Raw genomic sequence first — 22,607 nt, forward strand, 5'->3', positions numbered from 1 at the left:
ATGGTTCGGTTCAATTGCAGACGGGCTCTGGGCTCAACTGTTTTTCCTATCCTGGGTAGCCCGGATGTTACCATGTGAATATTTAACTTGAATTTTTCGATCTGAATTTGAGCAGTCGAATTAGACATATGTTTTCTTTGAAAAGTATTAACTTGAAATTTGAGATCTGAATAAGAGCAATCAAATTTGATCAATCTGAATGTATTTTATCTGAAATTCTGTAAGTTGATTTTTTTTTGTATCTGAATTTGTGAGCATTAAATTCAGGTTTTTAAATTGGAAATCAAGAATTTTCATATTTAAATTTCATAGAGGTAAATTCGAAACAAATAAATTCAGATACATGGTTTCCAAAGTAAAATAATTCAAAATCAAGTATTGATAGGCTGTTAAATTTCAAAACATTATGTCTCTTATTTGCTTCCATATCCTCCGTTTCTCAGTAAATAGTTGCATTTTCCCCCTTAACTCATTCGCCGCCAGCCTCTTTCAAAAAGAGTTGCCAGCCTACGCCAGCGTTTTTTTACATTTTCACCCAACTTTAATGGCCACAGTAAATTTTCTGTAAAGAATATATGGACAAACAATATTTCAAACAAAAGAAACCGTATTCTTCTATCTTCATTTGTTCGTTTTTATCACTCCGTAGATGTGGGTAGGTTTCTTCAAAAATGCATCAATTTGATTAAACAGCTGAGATAATTAACTTTTTTGTCAAAGATTCTGCCCAGATTACACTCAGAACAATCATTAAAAACCGATAAAACATATACGTTCTAGGTTCTGGGATTCTGTACATTTTCCCAAAGGTGTGTAATAGTGCCACCTGCTGTAAAGCAGTAATAACATTAAATGACAAGATAACTCGTCAATGGCGGTGAAAGAGTTAATGAAAATCAACTTTTGCTACACAATAAAATCACCTTTTGGTTTCATGGTTTAATCAATCAAAACAATCAAAAACAACGCAAACCAGGTATTTTTAATTTGTGATAGGATTCAAATCAACATTTTCCCTCATTTTGTGCCCCCCCCACACTTCTCAAACCAAAGTTACACCCTTGTGTTGATGTGATGGAAAGCAGAGCGTGAGATATATAGTATTGTGTTACACTAGCAAACTGTGTTTATGACTGACTGCAATGAGATGGGGATGTGTGAAGGGGTGGAGGATCTCTCTCTCTCTCTGTGTGTGTGTGTGTGTGTGTGTAGTCATTTTAATTACGTACTAAAACACATCAAATTGTTTAATTGGACATATAAAGAGCTGGGGATTACTGGCGAATTTAAAGCATGATTTTGAGAGAAAATGTTCAATGAGAAAATAATTATTTTGAAATGATCAAGTAAATGTACTTTTATATGGTATGTGTTGATGTCATGTTATAACCGGCCGTCTCTTGTTTAAAACCCAAACCACGTTTACAATTTTCATTAAACCACACTGCAACTATAAATCATTTAGAATTTGGTTCCCTATAAATGAATAATGAATGCTTCAAACACAAAACTAGACTGGAGTAAACAACCAGAACAATGCTAAAAGCATGTATAATCATACTTTTGATCTAATTTGATCAAAATAAAGAAAGGTTTTCAAACCCATCTTTTGTTGTTGTGTGAAAGGTTCAGTGGAACTCTGTTATTATGGTTATTGACTCTAGTAACACATTGTAACGGTCTTCATGTGTGTCGTGAACAGGTGTGGCTCAGGTCTTGAACAGATTGGATGGGAAACCGTTTGATGATTTGGATCAGAGGCTGTTTGAGGTATGACATGAATCATTTTTGAGATCTCTCTCACTCCGGCTCTCAGAGCAGTTTGAGATGCTTAGATTTGAATACTACATTTGAAATATGGGACGCAGTTCATTTGTCAGGTGGATTGAGAATGTGAAATGTAAAGAGAAACTCCAGTTAATTTAACCTGCAATAATAAAAATAAATAAACATATAAATGCGGTAATTGGAAAATATATAAAGGAATACAAAACAAGATTATACCCAAACAAATAAAGAGCTATTTTGCAAAACAGTTAAGTGTTCATTTTTTTTAAATCATGTTTATTTTTGCACACAATAAAACACATGATTTTTTTAAATCTGTCTTTACAAATAAGCTCTTAAAAAACATCTAATTAGACACATTCAGTAAATAATTGTTGAAACTTAGATATGGAAAGGAATGCAAAAAGAAACATAGAGTATAAATAAACACATAAATAACTATAAAATAAAAATATATGAAATAATTAAAAGGAAGTTAAATATAAATACAGTTAATAATCATTACAAGAAAAAAGGTAATGTAAAAATAACTTCATGGCTACATTTAGATATTTTTTAAATCAAGCCATTTATTCATGTTTTTATATTTATGTGTTTTAAAGATTGCATGGGAGGTCGTCCATAAAATACTTTACCTTTTAAAATGATAAACAGTCAAAAAATTGCATTTATAATATCTGTATGATAAATGCAAAATAGCAACATTGTGAGAAATAATCACTTTTTTGCACTTTTTTATGTAGTGGAGCACAGTGTCTTGAGCAGCATATTGCTGAAGTTTGAGAAAGATACAGTTATATTTAGTGTAATTCATTTCAGACGGATACTCTACAGATGGTAATGTGGGTCAGGTATCTGCTTGAGGCCACTTTAAAATGAATAAAGTGTTTTAATGTCTTTCTCGACTGCATATCGTGCACCTCTTAATGAACCAAACACCATTGCTCGTACTGAGCAAAAAACTAAAATGTGAATGGAAAGTGGACTGAGACCCAAATAATTTTGTTCTTTGGAAAAATACTTTTGTTTCTCATTTCTATCTTTAGGCGTTCGTCATTTTCTGTGGACTTGGAATCAATAATACAATTATGTATGACCAGGTGAAGAAGTCCTGGGCCAAACAGTCTGTTGCTCTGGATGTACGTTTCTCCACAAACATACACATTCATTCATATGATACGTACAAGGACTTAAGCTCCAGCGTCCCAATACTGCAGACGTTACTGAATAAATGTATAACTTTGGAGTTGCTTTGAATCAAATTGTCTAGCAGATTAATGAATGTAATGTAGTGCTTAAGCAATACTGGTTTATAATATGTTTTTCTCTGATGTTTTCTCTATAGGTGTTGTCATATCATGCTACATGCTCAAAGACTGAAGTAGATAAGTTTAAGGTAGACATGAATACATCATTCCATCACTCAGAAAGTGAATGTGTGACATTGAAGTTGTGCTGGAGTGTCTCATGAGAAGTGTGTCAGTAGGGAAATGCTTTGATTCATGATAACTCAGACTGTGTATCGGTCCGACTCTGTTGCATAAGCAGAACTCTTCAATATCTCATCAGTGTTTGTGCATTATTGATACGGTCTCTGTGGATTTGTTTGGTCTCATTTATCATGTGTTCATTTTCTTGTGAATGCTCTTTTTTATGTGTTAACTGGATTTGGCCGGAGGCTCTTGTAGCACTTCATGGAGTGGCAGCATATGAGAACGCACAAATGAAAGCCAAATCCAGAAGCAGTAAACTAAATATAAAACCGCCCACTGATTTCTGTAGCGTTGGGGGAATAAATTCCCCAAAAAGAAAGAAAATTCATCGCTTTGTGCTGTATCGCATTCCTTTTTTGAAGAAGAATTAGAAGCAATAAATTATTTCAGGTTGAAAAGACTTATTGTTGTAGGAAGTGAAGACAGGTGTACTGGACAGAAACTGATGATAAATGAAGGTTTACTGACTACACACTTGTAATAAGAGTCAGAGACACTTCATTTCATATTTTCTCATACTTAGTTCAACTTCATCCTCTTGACTTTTTTTATTATTTTTGTTCAGTATGAAAACAGCTTAAAACACATATTACTGATCTCATTTATTTGTGAGTTTTTCTGTGATGCAGAACAACAATATTTGTGAACTGTCTGTAGAGTGTGATGTAAGAGATTTTGTGCGTGAATATATTTGTAGTGCGTCATTAAGACGGCTGTGAGGATTAACAGTCAGATAACACTGTGACCCTTGTTTTATTTCATTCACAAAACAGAATCTCTCTCTCTCTCTCTCTCTCTCTCTCTCACGCTCTATCTTTTTTACTCTCTCTCTCTCTTTCTTTTTCTCTCTTGTCTCTCTCTCTGTTGTGGTTGTTGTTTTCGACAGGCAGCAAACATCCCTCTGGTGTGTGAGCTATGCATTGATAAACTATCATTCGATGACTTCTCTTTGGATGTGGATGCCATGATCACTGCAGCTCTGCGCATGTTTATAGAGTTGGGAATGGTGCAGAAATTCAAGATAGACTATGAGGTTAACAAATATTTATTTATTTCTCCATTTAGCTAATATTCAGTACAACAGCACTTACATTTCAGACAAAATATGTCCTCCTCCATTGAAGATAGTTCTTATGAAGCATTAAAGGGATAGTTCATCCAAAAAATGTGTCACCCTCAGGTTGTTTCAAACCTGTTTACATTTCTTTGTTCCAATGAACACAGAGAAAGATATTTGGAAGAATGTTAGCAATGTTCAGTTCTGGGACATCATCCACTAGATATTTTGAAGAATTTACGAAAACAAAGAGTTCTCCGGCACGTTCTTCCAAATATCTTTCTCAGTGTTCATTGGAACAAGGTCATTTATACAGCTGCAATTACATAAGGTTGAGTAAATGATGACAGAATTTTCTTTTTTTTATTTGTGTTCTGTATATAGAAAGTGTTAAGAAGCATCAGTGTGATGTTCAATATCACTTTGAATTAATAACATTGAGAAATTTATCGATATCGGCAGATATCATTCTTACTAATTGGGTATCGGTGGAGAAATTGAGTATCTGTGCATCTCGAATAAGATAGCTTTGTCTTTGTCTTTGTGTACTACATTATACTTATTAAGTGTCTACTAAATATATAAATATGTAAATTCTAAAGCTATAGATTTTGAAATTAAACATTAGTTTAAAAAACAATAGAAACCTAATAGAAACCATCACAGAAATCCAAATGGTTCAATAAAAACACCATTATGAACCATTCGCCTTTTCTATTAAACGCATTACAGATTTTTTTGTAGTATGTTTTGGACATTATTCAAATTTGTGCCAGATTACACCCCACCAACAGAATCCATCACATATCAGTAGACCCCATTATAGTTTCTATTAAAACCATTAAATCCTCTCAATTTTCTATCGTATTTGTGGAAGGGTTCTGTTGTGTTTTTCTCAGCAGTGTTCGATTGTCCCGTATTAGAGGATCAAAACAAACCTGTTACTGTGTCATAATATAGTTGTGAACACTCTCCTTACAGAAACTAAACTCTTGATTATCTTTCCAGACTCTCTGTCGGTGGCTGTTGACTGTGAGGAAGAACTACCGCATGGTTCTGTATCACAACTGGAGACACGCATTCAATGTTTGCCAGTGCATGTTCTCAATGCTGACAGTGAGTAAACCACACAGTGATGTTCTGACATCAGCATCAAGAGACCACGACTATTCCCAAAGGCCAAAATCAATCCCCGTCCAACATTTGTATGTTTGTTTCCTTTGTGAAAAAAATGCACAACTCAACTAACCAAAATTAAGATCAGTAAATTAAGTATTGCATGCATGTTTGTAGCATCTTTATTGTTTTATTTGTATTTATTTACTAATAATACACACAATATGTAAAATGCACCACATTTAGCCAACACTGGCTCATTTTTATCTATAGTCCTTTGGCAGGAAGTTGATAAGAACATGAAAATAAATCCAAATGTTAGATCACATAAGGAAACAAACTACCGTACGAAAACATTTCTAAATGATCAGAGTGTTGAAAGTATTTGAAGAAAATCCTTTTTTCCCAGTCTCTCATTCAGTTTTTGGTGTGTTTTCAGACGGCCGGATTCCAGGAGACACTGTCACAGATGGAGATTCTGGCTTTGATAGTCGGCTGCATTTGTCATGATTTGGACCACAGAGGAACCAACAACGCCTTCCAAGCCAAGTGAGATAGAACCATCAGTCTGAGATAAATCTGAACAAAACACTTCAGCTCCTCAGAAGATAAAGACTAACATGAGTTTGTGTCTCAGGACAGGCTCGGCTCTCTCGCTCCTGTACGGGACATCGGCCACGCTGGAACATCATCACTTCAATCACGCTGTCATGATCCTGCAGAGCGAGGTAAACCTGAATCTTCAAAACCTTCAACCATAAACAGTGTTGTCACACAGTGCATCCTAAAGTCAAAAACACAGATTGTGTGTCACCCAAACTTCACCAAAGAATGAGTTAGCAGGAGAAGCTGAGAGAGAGAGTTGAATAAATGAGCCATCGCTGTGAGTGACAGATGTTGACTGTGTGTATAATTGCTTTGTACACATCCGAGTGTTTATCTGAGTCTCGCATTAGCATATAAATGAGCTTCAGTCATCATTTACATGTTTACTGACCAGCAGACACATTCACTTATTAATTTTACTCTATTTTAATGAAATGGAGGCAGTTTCCCGGCTCTTTAATCTGATAAATGCTATTCCCACAATGCTTTGCAGTTACTGTCAGTGTGTGTCGAGGCATAGATAGATGTATACATAGATGCCTCATTAGCGGCTGCTTTTGTTGGCCGCTAAAGACGGTTTTAAAGTGACAACATATAGAAACGTTACTGCACATGCGTGCATTCGTGGACTGCACCTAACCTCCCGTACACATTCACAAACAACAGAGCAACTGTAGATTACTTCTGATAATTAGCAAAAGAAACCGAGAAGAAGCATCACTTTGCTAAATTTACCTCTACAATATTTTGAATATAGACTGCAATACCAAGTTCAACCACTAGATGTACCATACGCTTTCTATAAATGCGATAAACTACAGCACCCATTCAACAAATTACTTATTTACTAAAATGAACACACAATAAAATTCCACAAATCTTTTATTTAATACAATTATTTTACAAAAAAATGATATATATATTAATATGAACATAAATTTAATCGTTATATTAGACACGGTGTAGCGGTGCTACGGTAGCAATTGCGATGCTAAAACTTTAGAATTACCACGATGCTGCTCTAATTTTGAATCGGTAGTATCATAGTGGCGTAACTTATGTTGCATATCTGCATTAGCGTTTATTTGGACACTTTCATCTGTCTTTTTACGTGGTTTTGGTCCTAAATGAATCCGTGTTTTATCAGACGAGATAATGATTCAGTGAGTCATTCAACAACACACTTGCGTTCTTCTTGAATCATTATCTCGTCCGAATCATCATCTGCTGCCACCTACTAACCACAGTAAATATTATAGCATACTAAAGTATTTGCTAAAACACATCCAACTACTACATTTAATACTACAAATATTGTAGTGTGCAGTATAATACAGTTCACTAAATACAACATGTTTCTTTCAGGTCTGTGAATTAAAGATTTTTAATTTATTTTAACTATGAACATGACAGCATCGCAATACTACTTGGTATCGTAATATTTCATTTATCACAGTACCCTAAGATATGTTTATGTTACCGTGACAACCCTACTAAGGTACGTCTGCTATATTGGAAAGGTCAAAGCAGGTCCGTGAACACTCGATAGCAAGTTGATCATGTGTCTGTAACTGTAGTTCCACACATGTATGAATATCAAATGTTATGTGCTGTTGTGTAAAGCCAAAAAAAAATATTGATCAACAAGCACAATACAACGACAACACAAAGGCGTTACCTTACACAACATTAAGAAGTGACCATCAATTAAGAACCCTTAATCTGTGTTAACTTTTAGCTGACCGTAAAATTTTTTTTTGCCTTTGATAACTTTGAGAGAACATTTTGAGAATACTTAAAAGACAACACAAACAAAAACATTCTCACAGTTTTTAAAAGGATGAACACCAGAGGCTGTGCAATGAAATGTTTAGTGAGAAATACTGAGACGTGCGTGTGAATGAAAGAGAGAGACTGTAAAAGGACTCTCTGAGAAGGCCTTATTCATATTGCCCTGCGATACTTTGTATTGTTCTTCAATGTAAACATGTGCTTGTTTACAGTAGCAAGTTGACACTTGAATGTCTGTTATTTAAAGTGCATCTTGAGACCCCCGTGTCCCGCGCTGAGCGCTGTGAGTTCCTCTAAGAGAAATTGCCAAATGTGCATGTTTTCCTTTTCAGTTTCACATTCATAAGTCTAAGCGAAATGATACAAACGGTGAAACGGTTCCCGCGGTGATACTGGTGGAACATCTCAGGGTTCTTAGCCAATCGAGAACCAGAAGGAACTGTTGTCTAAGACATTAAACTGTAGAATTGCTAACAGGACTCACAGGACATTTGTTGTATGAAAGTGTGTCTTGTGTATCTGCTGTGTTTAAATGTCAGTTAATTTTAATATAAAGCTCTAATGTTAGCATGTGTGGGAGGGTTGTATGAATATATTACCATTTAACGTTAAGTATTTGCTATATGCAGACCTGCTTTATATGGAAATGTAGCAGAGAGTTTACTGTATAAACTGTTTGTAAATTCATTGGGACATCGAGCTTGTCGAGTTATTGTTAAACTCTTCTGACAGATGCTTTTAGGGTGTTTCCATGTTCTGGGATCTAACACAATACTCATATTGAGCTGGGGCGACACTCTCAGCTCAGATCCATCCTGAAGACATCAATTATAATGTGTTCTGCTTCTCTCCAGGGTCACAATATCTTCTCTAATCTGTCATCAAAAGAGTACAGTGAACTCATGCAGCTCCTCAAACAATCCATTCTGGCTACAGACCTCACGCTGTACTTTCAGTGAGTTACGTTGGGTTTACTTATTAATACTCATCTTTCATCCAGAATGCTCGCAATGATTTGTATGTTGTGATGTTGCTTTCATAAAAACATCTCTTTGACTCTATGAGCCACATTCAAAGCTGTTTAAACAGGCAACATACACACAACAACTGCATTCTGCACAAAAAATATCACCAGTTACTCAAATATTAATGGACTGGAGCATTATTTTGCCTTTGTACAAGAAGTTCTTTATTATGTATGAAACTTTTATAAGACCTCACAAACATTTAGTATTAAACAGTATTTACTATAGTAAATAATAACTTAATAAATAAAATTACTATATTAGCATATTATATAGGGCATCCAGAATAAAAGATTTTGTTTACATTACATATGTCTGTGCATTGTGCATATTTATTTTGTTTTAATAAAAACATAAAGTAGACATACTGAACATGTATTAATATTTACATTTATTTATTTATATTTACCAGTCATTTAAATCATATATATTTTACTTAAATACAAATACATACAGATACAAAATTAATATGCACAGTACAGACATATATTATGTAAACACAAACTTTTATTCTTGGTGCGATTAGTCACAATTAATCGTTAAAGTTTAACTATTGGGAATTATTCAATTGTGATAAATACTGTAGTATACTTCAATATTTACTATGGTAAAGTTTAAAAAACACTATAGTATCTAGGAATTTTTTTACACTTTACTATAGTAAATACTATAGTGTACTACAGTATATTTTTACAGGTGGCTTTGTACATTTAAACATTAATTTATTACACTGCAGGGGATTTAAATGGACGTAGTAAAGATTAAAATGTTTACAAATAGTGAAACATTTTGATGAAACTTTGACTTTTTAACTGAAATAAAAAAAATCATATAACCTATAGCCTATATAACTATAGGTTATATAGAATATAACCTATTCATACGATTTTTTTAAATTCATGGTTTTCTTACATATCAATAGTTTGTTTGCTTTACTGTGGTAATAACTGTAATTATTCTAGAAATGTAACTCTGTAGAGTTCACTAGAAGTCAGTTGTTTTATGTCTGTGTGCTCATACTGCCACCATGTGGCACGACAGTGAACTGCAGCTTCTTCTTATCACAGGAACAGAAATTCATTCTTTGAGCTGGTGAATAAAGGTGAATACAACTGGAACGTGAAGGAACACAGAGACATGTGCAGGTCAGTTCATAAGCTTAAACACGCACCTGTGCAGGTGAAGATGAGATAATAATTGCATGTTTATTAATAGTAGTTAACAAGGCTTGTGATCTCACAGGTCGATGTTGATGACAGCGTGTGATCTGGGAGCTGTCACTAAACCCTGGGAGATTTCATGCAAGGTAGGGCGCTGTTACCCAACAATGCACCTCAGGTGAGAATGAGCGCTGGTTGAGATGTGATTTTCTCTGTTGTGTAACAGGTGGCTGAGCTGGTAACCAGTGAGTTCTTTGAGCAGGGAGACAGAGAGAGATCCGAACTCAAACTCATTCCCTCGGTAAGATGTACAGCTTAAAAAACTTGACATGTAAAACACTGTTAGCATCATCACACGCACACAATATTATATTTTTAAGTATAATTCAAGTACTAGTATTTGTATACTGGTGACCACTTTTTAGTTTGTATAAGTGTACTTTACGTAGAAATGCATTATGTGTTTTTATGTATTAGGCTATTTTCGACCGGAACCGTAAGGATGAGCTGCCGGGGTTACAGCTGGAGTGGATTGACGGGATCTGTGCTCCGCTATATGAGGTAATGGCATCCTGAGATAAACAGTTAATGACCTAAACGTGTAAAATGCTCGGGAAAGGTTAAAAAAATGTGATGTGTTCTGTTTATTGCCTTTGATAAGAAGGGAACTTATGATGGTGAATGATCAACAATCCTTTTAAAAAAGTTTTTTTCACAACACGTTTTCACTTCTTTAATGAAGGAGATAACGTATTTATAAAATGTGTTCCGTAGAGCCGTTTGTCCATTTAGGGCTACCGTAGAAACAACATGGCGAATTCCATGCAAGGGGACCCACGCTTTATGTAGATAAAAATAGCTCATCCTAAGGTAATAAAAACATAATGAAATGTCGTAATACACCTCTGAACACAAAGTTATGTATATTATATTGCATATTGCAAAATAATATCAAAACACTTTAACACAGCCTCCATTATTTGATGAATCCTTGAAAAGTATACACGACCAGCGAAATCATAGAGATGCCGATTCACAAGGGACTATTATTATCAAGGACTTCTGAGTTTTGCGAAATATGGTAGGTAATTTGCGGGGGGGGGGGGGGTTACTTTACAAATTACAGACATGGCCTATTCGCACTGGATTAAGATCATAGACATCCTCCGCAATTATTACAAATAACGAGAGGTCCCTAGGTAATACTAATCCCGTGCGAATAGGGCTTTAGTCTCAGCCTCAGATGTCACGCCCACTGACCGTTGGCACACTTTTCTGGAAACACTTCAGCACATTCGAAGTCGTCCTCTGATTGTCCGTCTGTTACTGCCAGGACATTTCCACGCCTCTAAACATACTATACACTTAAACGCTGCACTATGCACTCAACAATCTAGTATATGAATTTCAGAAGAGTAGTATCATCCCAAATGGAAAACTGAACGCTTTTATACTAACCGGAAGTATATCAGTTTCCCAGACGAGCGCCAATGACGTCAATCACACGTCACAATGCGTGTGAATAAAAATACACTTGTGTTCATTTGATGTAGTTTTCATGTGTTTTGCCAGTATTACTTTAGTCATCAGATTGAAGTGTTATCCCTTTACAGGAGAGTTTTGCTCGAGAAGCGTCTGATAGCCCCGCCTCCCTTCTGTTACGTGAGCGAAACTGCGAGGTTAAGAGCGTGAAGTGTCCACAGTTCCACACTTCATATTTTCTGTCGAAAAAGTGCATCATCGGGGTACTTACAGTGCACTTCTTTTTTGAAGATTTTCAATCTGAGCGTGCTACTCACACTAATTATACTACAAAATGGTGTAGAATACCCCGTAAGTGCGCGATTTGGGACGCACCTATAGAGTATAAACCCCAAGAAGCAAAAACACCAGTCTCCCAGTTAGTAAGCCAGTGGTGACAGTGGCAAGTAACCAAAACTCCCCTATAATTGTATGTAATGTGGAGAAAGAACCTTGGTAAGGAGCAGGCTCAGCCGGGAGGGCCAGTTCTCCTCAGGCATAGATAGAACAGATTTAATAAGAAAATAATAAATAAAAACAATAACTGCACATAAATGTGCTTTGAATTTTTTTTTTTTTGAAGATGATGTGCAGAGTAATGTCTGGAATATTTATTTTTGTGTTGCTGGACTTTAAAATTGTCAAATGCAATTGCAAAACGAATATGAAGTTACCTGTTAGAAATGTCACGCAACATCAATGTGCTCTGTCTTCTCTCTTCCCAGACTTTTGCGAAAATGAACCCCAAACTACAACCGATGGTTGACTTGATCAAGGCCAATCGTGCTAAATGGGAGGAGCTTCACCACAGACATCAGGGTAGTCAGGAAACAAGCAGTCCCGGGCCCGATAGTTCATGCGGCCGCGAGTCCGCATCGTCCGGCTGCAGCTGTACAAGCCCCAGCGACGGCGGTCCCTCCCGCTCCGTCAGCTAACTCACGGATTAGAACGCCACGTTTCGCCAACCTCTTCTCTCTGACCGCAGGGGGAGTTTGGATCTTTGCTGCACGCTTCAGACCGGCAGGCATTACCTCATAGCGCCCTCTAGCGGCCATTTGCTCTGTCAGTGAGCACCGCGGGCAACTGCGACTTGGTTTGTGTCGTCTCCACAGACTGCACGTTTAGCTAGCGACGACTCGTTTGCGTGGAGAAATCTTAGGGATGTCTAAAGCCCAGGGAGCTAAATAAGCTAATTTAGGGCTAGCATGCGAACACAGAGACTCTGCCATGTGATTGGTTGGTTGTTTTTATAAGCTACTTTACGCAGGGACGGTTTACGGAGAATCGTCACTGTTTTAATGGTATTATAGCGTTATTTTTCCCGTGTAGCTTTGACTTGCGTTGGTTACTGAACACATATCTGAAGCACTGGAGCTCGATTCTGTGTTGTATGCATTTCAGCAGAGCGAATGACCAATGCAGTATGTTTAGCCGTTGTCGTTTTGGCTGTTATATTTAGTCCAGAATCGTGGAGCTTTAGGCTCTTGGTAATGCTTGCAATGCAAATCCACTTCAGCGCTGTTCCTTGTGCCTTGGTTTGAAGCCCCCCCCCCACACCCAATGCTAATGCATGTTGACCACCCCAGTCCACCCCATCTCTGCACTTCATTCTGTATATCACTGGAGCTGTGTTGTCTTTAGGTTCTCTGCTTCTTTTATCCTCATTTGTAAGCTCATGGTCGAGAAATGAATGCGTTATGTGTGTGATCTTCATTCTCAGCTGTCATATGTGTTTTTACAGGATTACCTCAAATCCCACCCCAATACACAGAATATTAACCCAACTAAACATCAGCGCTGTTTTGGTTTTATACATTTAGCACTCTAAACTGAGACATATGTGCCTTTATAAAGAAAGCCACTTCAACACTAAACCCGTTCTCAGAGATTTTACTACACCTGGCCTATATTCAATTCAATCCCGTTTTATTTCTATTAAGCTTTTCACAGATTTGCATTGTTGCAACGTAGCTTTACAATAAAAATTTATTAGGATAAAACGATATACAACCCTTTTGATATAAGGAATTTTGCTTTTAAAAATGAATCGTGACAGTTTTCATGACGAATAAGCACATCCATTCAAATTCATGACCTTGTTCAATTGTAATGAAAATCAATATTTTTTTAATATCATCATTTGTGAGATTCACTCACAATTGCAAAATAACAACGCACAATATCAACCAAACAAATAAATTTCAAAAATTTTTTTGAGGGAGAGAGAAACCAATAGCTTTAAATCAAATTGCTGACCCAGATTCTTATCTTATCCTGAATGCTCAACAGAACAGCCAGAAACTTGAATACTCAAAATGTATTGAAATAATCAGATCTGAATCAGATTTGTTAAGCAGTATTTTTGTAGACGTAGGGTGAATTCTATGACTTTTACATTGTGTTTTGGAAAAACCAGCCATTTGGGCCTTTCTCGAGACAGTGAAAGACATCAGCTGTTCCCTGAAACAGAGAAGTGATGGTCTGCCCTATAGCAAACCATACATAAAAATGTAAAGCCTCAAAGTCATATGCAGATAGAAGCACGAGCATTCACTCACATCTTACATGTGTTTGTTCAGTTTTTCCTGCATATTCATTATATTAAATAGCCCAAGTCTATGCGAAGAGTTTGGTTTCAAAATGAGAACTCCGTTTTTAAGAATCTTCAAAATGTTTTTTTTGTGCTTTCCAATTAATATCAATCAAACTGCATGTGGTTTGTTTTGATTTAAGCCATAACAACTAAAAAATACAGCTAACTAACACAATAAAACATGATAACATAATAAAAAAATAGTCATCTCATTTTGGAACCAAACTCTTGATGCTCTTTACAGATCTCTCGTTTATTTGATACTTGACTACACTCCTTCATGTGCTGGAAACACATCCACGTGCTCTTGGGAAATGAATAAAATGGCAACTGATAAAGAGGGAAAGTGCATGCCTTAAAAAAGAGATTCATACTGTCATTATTCTGTACTTTTATTTAATGTACCTGCATGAAACGAAAGCAAGGAATAGTTTCATATTGTAAAGTTGCATTGTTTTGAATGTTTTCCAATTGGTTCTTGTTATTATGACAGATGTTTGGATTATTCTCTGAGGCTCTTTTGAATCGCCTTGTTTTCCTGGTTCAACTCTTATTTTGTCTGCCACAGATTTCTTGAGAATTTTAGAAGCATGATTTCTGAAAGTGTCCGATTCAAATAAACGTGCTGCTAGTAATGTTTTGTGTCTCTGTTGGACATTTATTCTGTGTGTGTGTGTTTGGAGATGGTTTTGCTTTTGGTGCAAATCAGACATTTTAACTAACGGATGAAGTGAAATCCATTCAAGTCAGTCCTGTCCCAAATGACGCACTTCATGTGGACATGCGGTCAGGTGCGTGTAAACCCTTTTGGGGGCCCAAAGCAAAGTCAAGACCTGCTACATAGACCCCCCACACATTACCTAACATTTTTGTTTGAATTGCACACCAGTATTGAGTACACGGAATTAATGAGACATATATACATACAAATATAAAATGGATTTATTTTATGTCGAAACACATACAGCAAAAATTCTCTACAGTTTGTTAAATAAATCTTCTTTGTTTCGGGATGAAAAAGTGTCCTTTGTTTTATTCAGAATAATACCGAAAGCTTTTAGCTATAGTATAAGAAAGTAAAAGGTGCATGATTTCATGCTCCTTCTCATAGCATTGTTTTGCTATATTCGTAAATTTAGAATTAGATTTATTTTCTTTCGTTTTTGAGCACCTTGAGATGTGCGCTTCATTGCGTATATACGAGTATATAACTGTTTACTTATTTCTTACTAAGCAAAACATTAAAATTAAAAAAACGTTTAATGCAATGCGTTTTCTTCCTGAAGGTAAATCACTTTATTTAATATTCTCTGGGCTCTGTAAGGCAGAACAACACAGCTTCTGTATTATACAGAAATATTAAGTGACAACATAAGAACACATTTTGTAAATATTTTAAATTACATTTAGGCATTTGGCAGACACTTTTATCCAAAGCGACTCACATTGCTTTATCCTATACATTTTACATATGTATTTGCAATCCCCTGGGATCGAACCCACAACCTTGCCACTGAGCTACAGGAAAGCTGAATAAATAAATGTACATGAGCAGTTGCTTTATAAACAGGTCTACTACTCATGTGTTATGATCAGGATATGAAACACAGAATTGTGAAACTGGAACGAATGTTGTGAAATAACAACAACAGGACAACAGTGCGCTCAACTTCATGCTGCGCTGAGGATGACGTCACAGTACCGCGAGAGCGATAAGAACGCTTCCTCCTTCCGGCACCATAACCTGTCCCAAAAAAGCGCTCCGATGTACCCTTGGCACTTTAGGTCTGGACTTCCTGACGTCACCTAGTGTGGACTCAGAGGAGGTCCACGAGACCGATGTGTCATTTGGGACAGGGCCATTATAGACAGACGTCACTCAATAGTGACACCATGTGGTTACACGCATTAATGCACATTAATGTTTTGCATTTGTATGCCAAGCTGACCGCACACTCGCCGTGATCTCATCATGTTTAATCATGAGTTTAATCATGATATTAGTAGTTAAATCGTGGTAGAACAAATGATAACCATTCATGGTTTTACACTATTTTGCGATTTTAAAGTGATAGTTCAACCAAAAATGAAAATTCTGTCATTATTTACTCTGATGATTTAGTTCTGATGAACACAAGAGGAAGATATTTGTAAGAATGTCAGCAATTTTCAATTCTGTGACATAAATGACTGCTATAGTAGGTCAAATTAAATGGTACTTAAATGTGCAGAACTGTTTGTTTTCCTAAATTCTTCAAAATATCTCACCTTGAGTTCAACAGAACAAAAAAAGATTAAAACAAGTCCTACTATGGTTGTGGATGATGTCACAGAACTGAAAATGGCTAACATTCTTACAAATATCTTTGTGTTTAACAGAAAAAATAAATGTATATAGATTTGAAACAACATGAGGGTGAATAAATAATGACAGAATTTTCATTTTTGCGTGAACTAACCCTATAAAACCATGGGTACTTTTCTAAGGGCAGACCTTTAAAACCGTATTTGTAATATCACACTATTGCATGTACATACAGCACTTTATGACAAAACAAGCAGTTATATACAAATGCACAAGAATAACAAAGACAGAAAGTATTCTAACATGTTAATTTATTGCACAAACAGTTTTGACAAATTGTACTCCGATATTAAACACATGATCAAGAGATCTGGCAAAAGACGAGGACAGTTTTTATCATATTCAGATTCAAATCTGCTAACACACTCTTTAAATTGTTGTTGTTGTAGTAAAACGTGATCGAAGATGAAACCATTCAGGAACATTCAGAGGAGAGAGCAAACCTCATGATCCTTCATCTTCAGTTTCATAAAGACAGAAAGGGTTACTGCACATATGGTTTGATAACACAAATGATGAAGCTCTTCAGACACTTTATAAATGATGGCGTCATTTGAGAAATGCTTGAAAAGCTCTGTTGAACATCACATCTCTGTTTGACAGGGATGGGGCGTGGCTTCCAACCGCAGTGGGCGGGGCTTGTGTAAATAAAGACCCTGCAAGGTGAGCTGATTATTTGTTCAGGCTTTAAGAAAATATGCTAGACTTAATCCCTGTTAAATGCAATACATACTTGGTCATTGGTCATCTTAAAATACAAAATAAATCACTTAATAAATCAATGATTTTATCATTATAAGAGTTTACCCCAAAATATCGTTCAACATTTACAGCTGTTAGACCTTCTGTGGATTTCATTGGCCAAAAAAGATTAATGACAGATAATGTGAAGCCCCATAAATTACAAAATAAAAACGAATATCCTATTTGTCTCACTATATACTATATTTCTAGTCTTTAAATCGTAAATCAGTATTATTTAAAAATGTTCATATCGCATTGTAACATAAACATTGAAATTACATTTTTTCTAAACAATCGTAACCCTCTCAGACACGAGGCGAGATGCTCAACAGCATCACCTGTGTGTTTAACAGAAGAAATTATGTGACATTTTATATTTTGGGGTAAATAATCCTTTCTAAAGAGGATCACATCACGCCATGCCACCGTTTGCTGTTTATAACAGAACAACAAAGAGTAGAATGAGCACAAGGCAGACGTTCGAAGTCTTATGCATTCTGGGAAATAAAAGACGCCATCTTTAAAAGACGCAATCGTTTGTCCTCAACGACAAATGGAAAGAAGTGTAAAGATGTAACAGTCACAGATAACGTTTTAGATCCAAGTTCAGATCAGCTCTGGCTTTTTGCATATGTTGTCTTTAAAAAAATACAATTCATCACGATGAATGTTCAGTTCATGGATATATACAGCATGTACACGCGTGTGTGAGGCGTCTGACGACAGTCTTTGGTAAGAACACAAGGAGAAAGATTTGATATACACAACATCACTCACATCACGCCGAAAACACGCATGAGCTCTTGAACATTCAACATTTACCTTCTGAATTCACCAGGGTCAATTCTCAACACAAAACTGAGGCACCTCTACAAAACGTGTAGGTCAGACTTCACCTCAACATCTACATTCGTATGTATAACATTGCCTCAATTGGGACCATTTCGATTTTGTTACATAAATTGTTTACATTTTCAGCAGTAAACTACATATAATGAGAAAATGCATTAAGAATATTAGTAACTGTATAAAACATGTTGCAGATCAAACCTTTCTTGTGATATATTTTAATTCTGAATCATTGTTTAGTCAAGATGATTTTCATTTCTGTTTTCTTTCTAGTTTCTTGCATTATATAAAAAAACGCAATGGCCCTTAAAACAGCTCTAATCGTCTCACTCAAAAATATAGATTTGATTTAGATTATAAGGTTCAACATGGCTATTTAGTTTTGCTTGTATCATTAAATTCATCCATCTAATATAAAACATTTTTAATGGAAACGGTTAAAGCTGACTAATATAAAAGGTAAAAACAGAGCAAGAAAGAGGAAGGAGTAAACATTGCGACATTAAGACAGACGGACAGACAGAAGGCACAGAATCCAGACACGCTTACCGTACTAAACACAACAATAGTGCCACACAGAAGCGTTCAGACATTACAGTATTAAAAACCTGTGATATCAAATCTAGAATGGGAAGACCAGAGGGGTGAGGGGTTTACGCAGGCCGATCGGCAAATGACATCATAGTATCGCGATTGTGATTGGTAAGCTGTGCTTTGATGTCACACCCCGATCGGTCAAAGGTTAAAGGTGACAATAACACCAGACCATAGTGTTGATGGAACACAAAGAGTTGGTTTATCATGGTTGTGCACACAAGAAGAATATGGATGATGAAGTTTAAATCAATGAGTACATCATTGAAAACAAATCTGTGTTGTTCAATTACAACAGGTTTCTGTTCCCAAAAATGTTCTGAGGGTCCACGTACTCCTTCACCGACTTCAGCATGCCGAGACCCACGCTGGACACGCTCTCCTTCATCCATTCCTTCCGGAGTTTTCCCACTGAGAGAGAGAGAGAGAGAGAGAGAGAGAGAGACAGCAGGAAGTGAATGGTCCGGTGTGGATGATGATGATGGATGTTGTGGGGGTGGGCGACGCTGCTGAAACACTGAGATGTTTTGCATGATGTGATTTATGGAGAGCAGCAGACTATCAAAGTCCCAGCAGAGAGAAACCACATCACAGCAGCACTCGCTTTCCTGCTCTAATCACTGCTGTCTCACTCTCTGCCCGTCTGTCTCTTAACATGTCTGTCTCATCATCGGTCTGTATCTCTTTCCGCTTCTGTCTGTCTTTCTATCAGTCTGTCTCTCTCTCCCTATCAGCATGTAAAGTTTCAGTGATCACCAGCTCAGTGTAGAGACGGGCAGACACAGACACACATGGACACCGAGAGAAGAGCGACTGTGTCCACACAGAGCTGCACTTTCTCCTCTCCTGTCCCAACTACACACACATCAGACAAACATTCTTCCCCCAGTTTACAAACTTACACAAAGACTTCCACCAGTTTCAACAAAAGGACAAGATTTCATACATACTGGGAGAAAACTCTAGAAGCTCAAAACTGGCTGCAAGATATGTCAAGTCCTGCCACGACCAAAGAACAACCAGCACAACACAACACTGATACAACACACACAAACTGACACTATATGACAGGATCATGTCACCCTCACTCAGTACTGTCATCAATACTTTGCTATTTTTATTCTCTGTTTGAGATGTATATATAGATACTTATATATTTATTTTATTTTATCCTAATCTGTATTCGTGCATGTTTATATTTAAGCAATGTAAAAATTTGTTTTATCTTGCCAAGAAAGCTTCTTTGAATCTTGAATCTGTCACACTCATACAATTATTTGACAGTCAATAATATAACATAAACATCAATTTTTTGTACTTTTTGAATCCACCAATTCAGCTAAAATGAATCCGGTGTCTTTTTCAGGGTGTTCAAACATAAACATGAAAAACAATCACGACTGCCGTGTCAAAAAATACTTCAGTCATCTATCATTCAGATTCTAAATCACAGTATTCAGCTTGATGTTATTTTGTCTGTAAACATTGTTGTAATAATCTGTTGTGGGTGTTACGACATTACCCGTCACATCTTTTGTGAGAACAGCCGTCCACACTTGCTCTGTTCTCTCTATTCAATGCCTAATATGATTGATAAGCGAGCAGACGGCATTTCGTCACATAATACATTAACGTTTCAGAAGGGGGAGGAGTTTAAAGCTGAGGCAGCTCGCTATTGGCAACACCCCAACCCGATGTCCTCTCATGCATTTGGAAAAAGCCACCGTTGAGAGACAGACGGCCGGCCCACCAATCGCATAACCAACCAATCACGAGCGGGGTTCATGGGCCCCTCCCCCAAACCCCAGCAGTGCATGTGCGTCTCTGCTGGGCGGCGGAGAGAAACAGAAGGTGGCCTGACTGCATCATTGCCTCCATCACAGAGATAATTTACACATCTATCATCTCGCCATCGACTCGTATTCTCTTTCCGTCACGAGCTTGTCAGTGTTCATCTCTCATAAGCGCTCTGGTACAGCTGAGACATGCAAAAACCGCAGCCAGAAAACGCAGAAACGGAGGCGCGAATACAGCGTGAGACCGCAGCATGTGTTGGGTAGATGCACTCAAACGCCATTTGATCCCAGGTCTTCACCTGCACAAACACATGCATGCGGTTCATCCTCCTGCATCATCATCATCACGCTGAGCTTCAGAGCAACTCAGTCTGCATGCTGCCAAACAAACAAAACTCCTGCGGCCGAGACCCACAAGAATGTAAATCAGCTGGGTCAGAGCACCAAAAACGGGTTTTAACTACGAACGGAAATGACTGGGATGGTGGTGTGAAGTCAAATTCATTTTATTGTATCAGCTTATTTGGTTTGATTAGATGAAGAAGAAAAAAAAACATGGCAACAACCTTCAGATTCATCGCATTCATTGTAAATAATCGCAATTGCGATATGCACCTTTTTTTGCAATAACTAAATTATTTTCATAATTCAAAAAGTTACGTGTTTTAGGGATGCTTTCTTTTCCCAAAGAAGAATTAACATAAAATAATCATCTATCATGGTTTTATAATTTTGAGTTTTCAAATATAATTTAATATAGACGGTTTCATCTTAACAACATATAGAAACGTTACTGCACATGCGCGCGTTTGTGGACTGCACTTAACCTCCGGTACGCATTCACAAACAAAAGAGCGCCTGTAAATTACTTCTGATTATCAGCAAAAGAAACCGAGAAGCGTTACTTTGCTAAACTTGCCTCTACAATATTTTGAATTTGACTGCGATACCAGTGATGTTTCATATGATTTCTTTAAATGAGACCCAACTACAGGACACATTCAACAGATTACTTATTTAATAATAATTTACATACAACAAAATTCAACAAATCGTTTATTTATTTCAATAATTATACGATAAACGAATAATATAAATTTAAGAAAATATAAACAGTTATATCATTAGACACAGACTATAAGTTAACTGCAGTCCAGGCGCACGCGTCCGATGAAGCGGTCTATAAATTGATTTTACAAACTTTAAGCATTATCCTATCGCATCATGCATATGGCATTTAGTCAGTATCACACATGAAATAAGCATCCCAAAAATTAGCCAAATTGTGCATAAGAACGACCTTATGGTAAATCATAAACCGCTCGATCTTAAACATTCTGTGTTTCCGTAGCGCATGCACGTCTCTCGCTGAATGCTCAAACATGTTTGAGTTGGTCATCTTCATTTTCTTATCGGTCTTTAACAGAGGCTAATTCCCCAAAACCTTACAGTGTCCTTTAAAGAACAAAGGGCATCTGTGTGTTTGTTTATATGTGTGTAAAAGACGGAGAGAGAGGTGGTCTGGCAAACTGCATTCACAGCTCTGACCTACGGTAAACACGGGTTAGTAAAGTGTGTGCGCCCTCCCACCTCGCCAGCACAGCCAACATCTGTTTTTAGCGATACACACACACACACACACTTCATTTGTCATGCCGTGATTGTGTGTGCAGACAAAAGGGCCTGTCGGCAGGCAGATAGTACCACGCTACTACTATTAATCACAATTACAGAGACCCCCCTAGACCCCCCAAACACACGCACTCTCTGTTCGGTGCTAAAGTCAAGACTTTTTTTAGATTGTAAAAATAGTCAAAAGAAAGTTTTAAATATCACCAAAACATTTCCTTTCCCTAATTCTAAGAGTCATATATTGTATTTATAAACAGCTTTTAGAGAGTTTGTGTGCGTTTGTGTGTGTGTGCGCGCTCATGTGATTTATGAGTCTGGTGACGTTTAGCTAACAGCAGGCGGATGGTAATGTAGATAAGTTGAATTTCAAAGCCAATAAACCAGGACAAACCACCGACCCAAACTCAAGATCAACCCATGAAGTTTCCTTTTCCATGTCTAGATGCCGAGCGGAAACGTTTATATCCGTCAGTGAGA

General features: G+C 36.9%; 2 protein-coding genes and 1 long non-coding RNA gene across 7 annotated transcripts in view; 1 reads left to right on the forward strand and 2 right to left on the reverse strand.

The window, feature by feature from the left end:
* Positions 1 to 14,877, forward strand: part of pde11a (phosphodiesterase 11a) — a 43,489-nt gene extending 28,612 nt beyond the window's left edge. The window contains exons 8-20 of the mRNA XM_056754979.1: positions 1,703 to 1,770; positions 2,835 to 2,927; positions 3,134 to 3,184; positions 4,168 to 4,314; positions 5,347 to 5,454; positions 5,894 to 6,003; positions 6,092 to 6,182; positions 8,706 to 8,806; positions 9,944 to 10,021; positions 10,119 to 10,182; positions 10,263 to 10,337; positions 10,514 to 10,597; positions 12,283 to 14,877. Of these exons, the coding sequence (XP_056610957.1) occupies positions 1,703 to 1,770; positions 2,835 to 2,927; positions 3,134 to 3,184; positions 4,168 to 4,314; positions 5,347 to 5,454; positions 5,894 to 6,003; positions 6,092 to 6,182; positions 8,706 to 8,806; positions 9,944 to 10,021; positions 10,119 to 10,182; positions 10,263 to 10,337; positions 10,514 to 10,597; positions 12,283 to 12,492 (1,280 nt within the window). The 3' untranslated portion in view covers positions 12,493 to 14,877. The remainder of the gene's footprint in view (positions 1 to 1,702; positions 1,771 to 2,834; positions 2,928 to 3,133; positions 3,185 to 4,167; positions 4,315 to 5,346; positions 5,455 to 5,893; positions 6,004 to 6,091; positions 6,183 to 8,705; positions 8,807 to 9,943; positions 10,022 to 10,118; positions 10,183 to 10,262; positions 10,338 to 10,513; positions 10,598 to 12,282) is intronic.
* LOC130427085 (uncharacterized) lies at positions 9,732 to 12,361 on the reverse strand. Its single transcript, XR_008907284.1, has 3 exons — positions 12,232 to 12,361; positions 10,117 to 10,288; positions 9,732 to 9,988 (listed from the first exon to the last, which is right to left on the reverse strand). It is a non-coding gene; the product is annotated as an uncharacterized LOC130427085 (long non-coding RNA).
* A 1,872-nt stretch (positions 14,878 to 16,749) lies between the features above and the next one.
* The window catches only part of agps (alkylglycerone phosphate synthase), a 31,200-nt gene continuing 25,342 nt past the window's right edge, over positions 16,750 to 22,607 (reverse strand). For all 5 annotated transcript variants that reach the window (XM_056754859.1, XM_056754860.1, XM_056754863.1 and 2 more), the window contains one exon: positions 16,750 to 19,113. In XM_056754859.1, the coding sequence (XP_056610837.1) occupies positions 18,992 to 19,113 (122 nt within the window). In that variant the 3' untranslated portion in view covers positions 16,750 to 18,991. The remainder of the gene's footprint in view (positions 19,114 to 22,607) is intronic.

This window comes from Triplophysa dalaica, chromosome 8 (assembly GCF_015846415.1).
Source record: "Triplophysa dalaica isolate WHDGS20190420 chromosome 8, ASM1584641v1, whole genome shotgun sequence".
NCBI classification, from domain to species: Eukaryota; Metazoa; Chordata; class Actinopteri; order Cypriniformes; family Nemacheilidae; genus Triplophysa; species Triplophysa dalaica.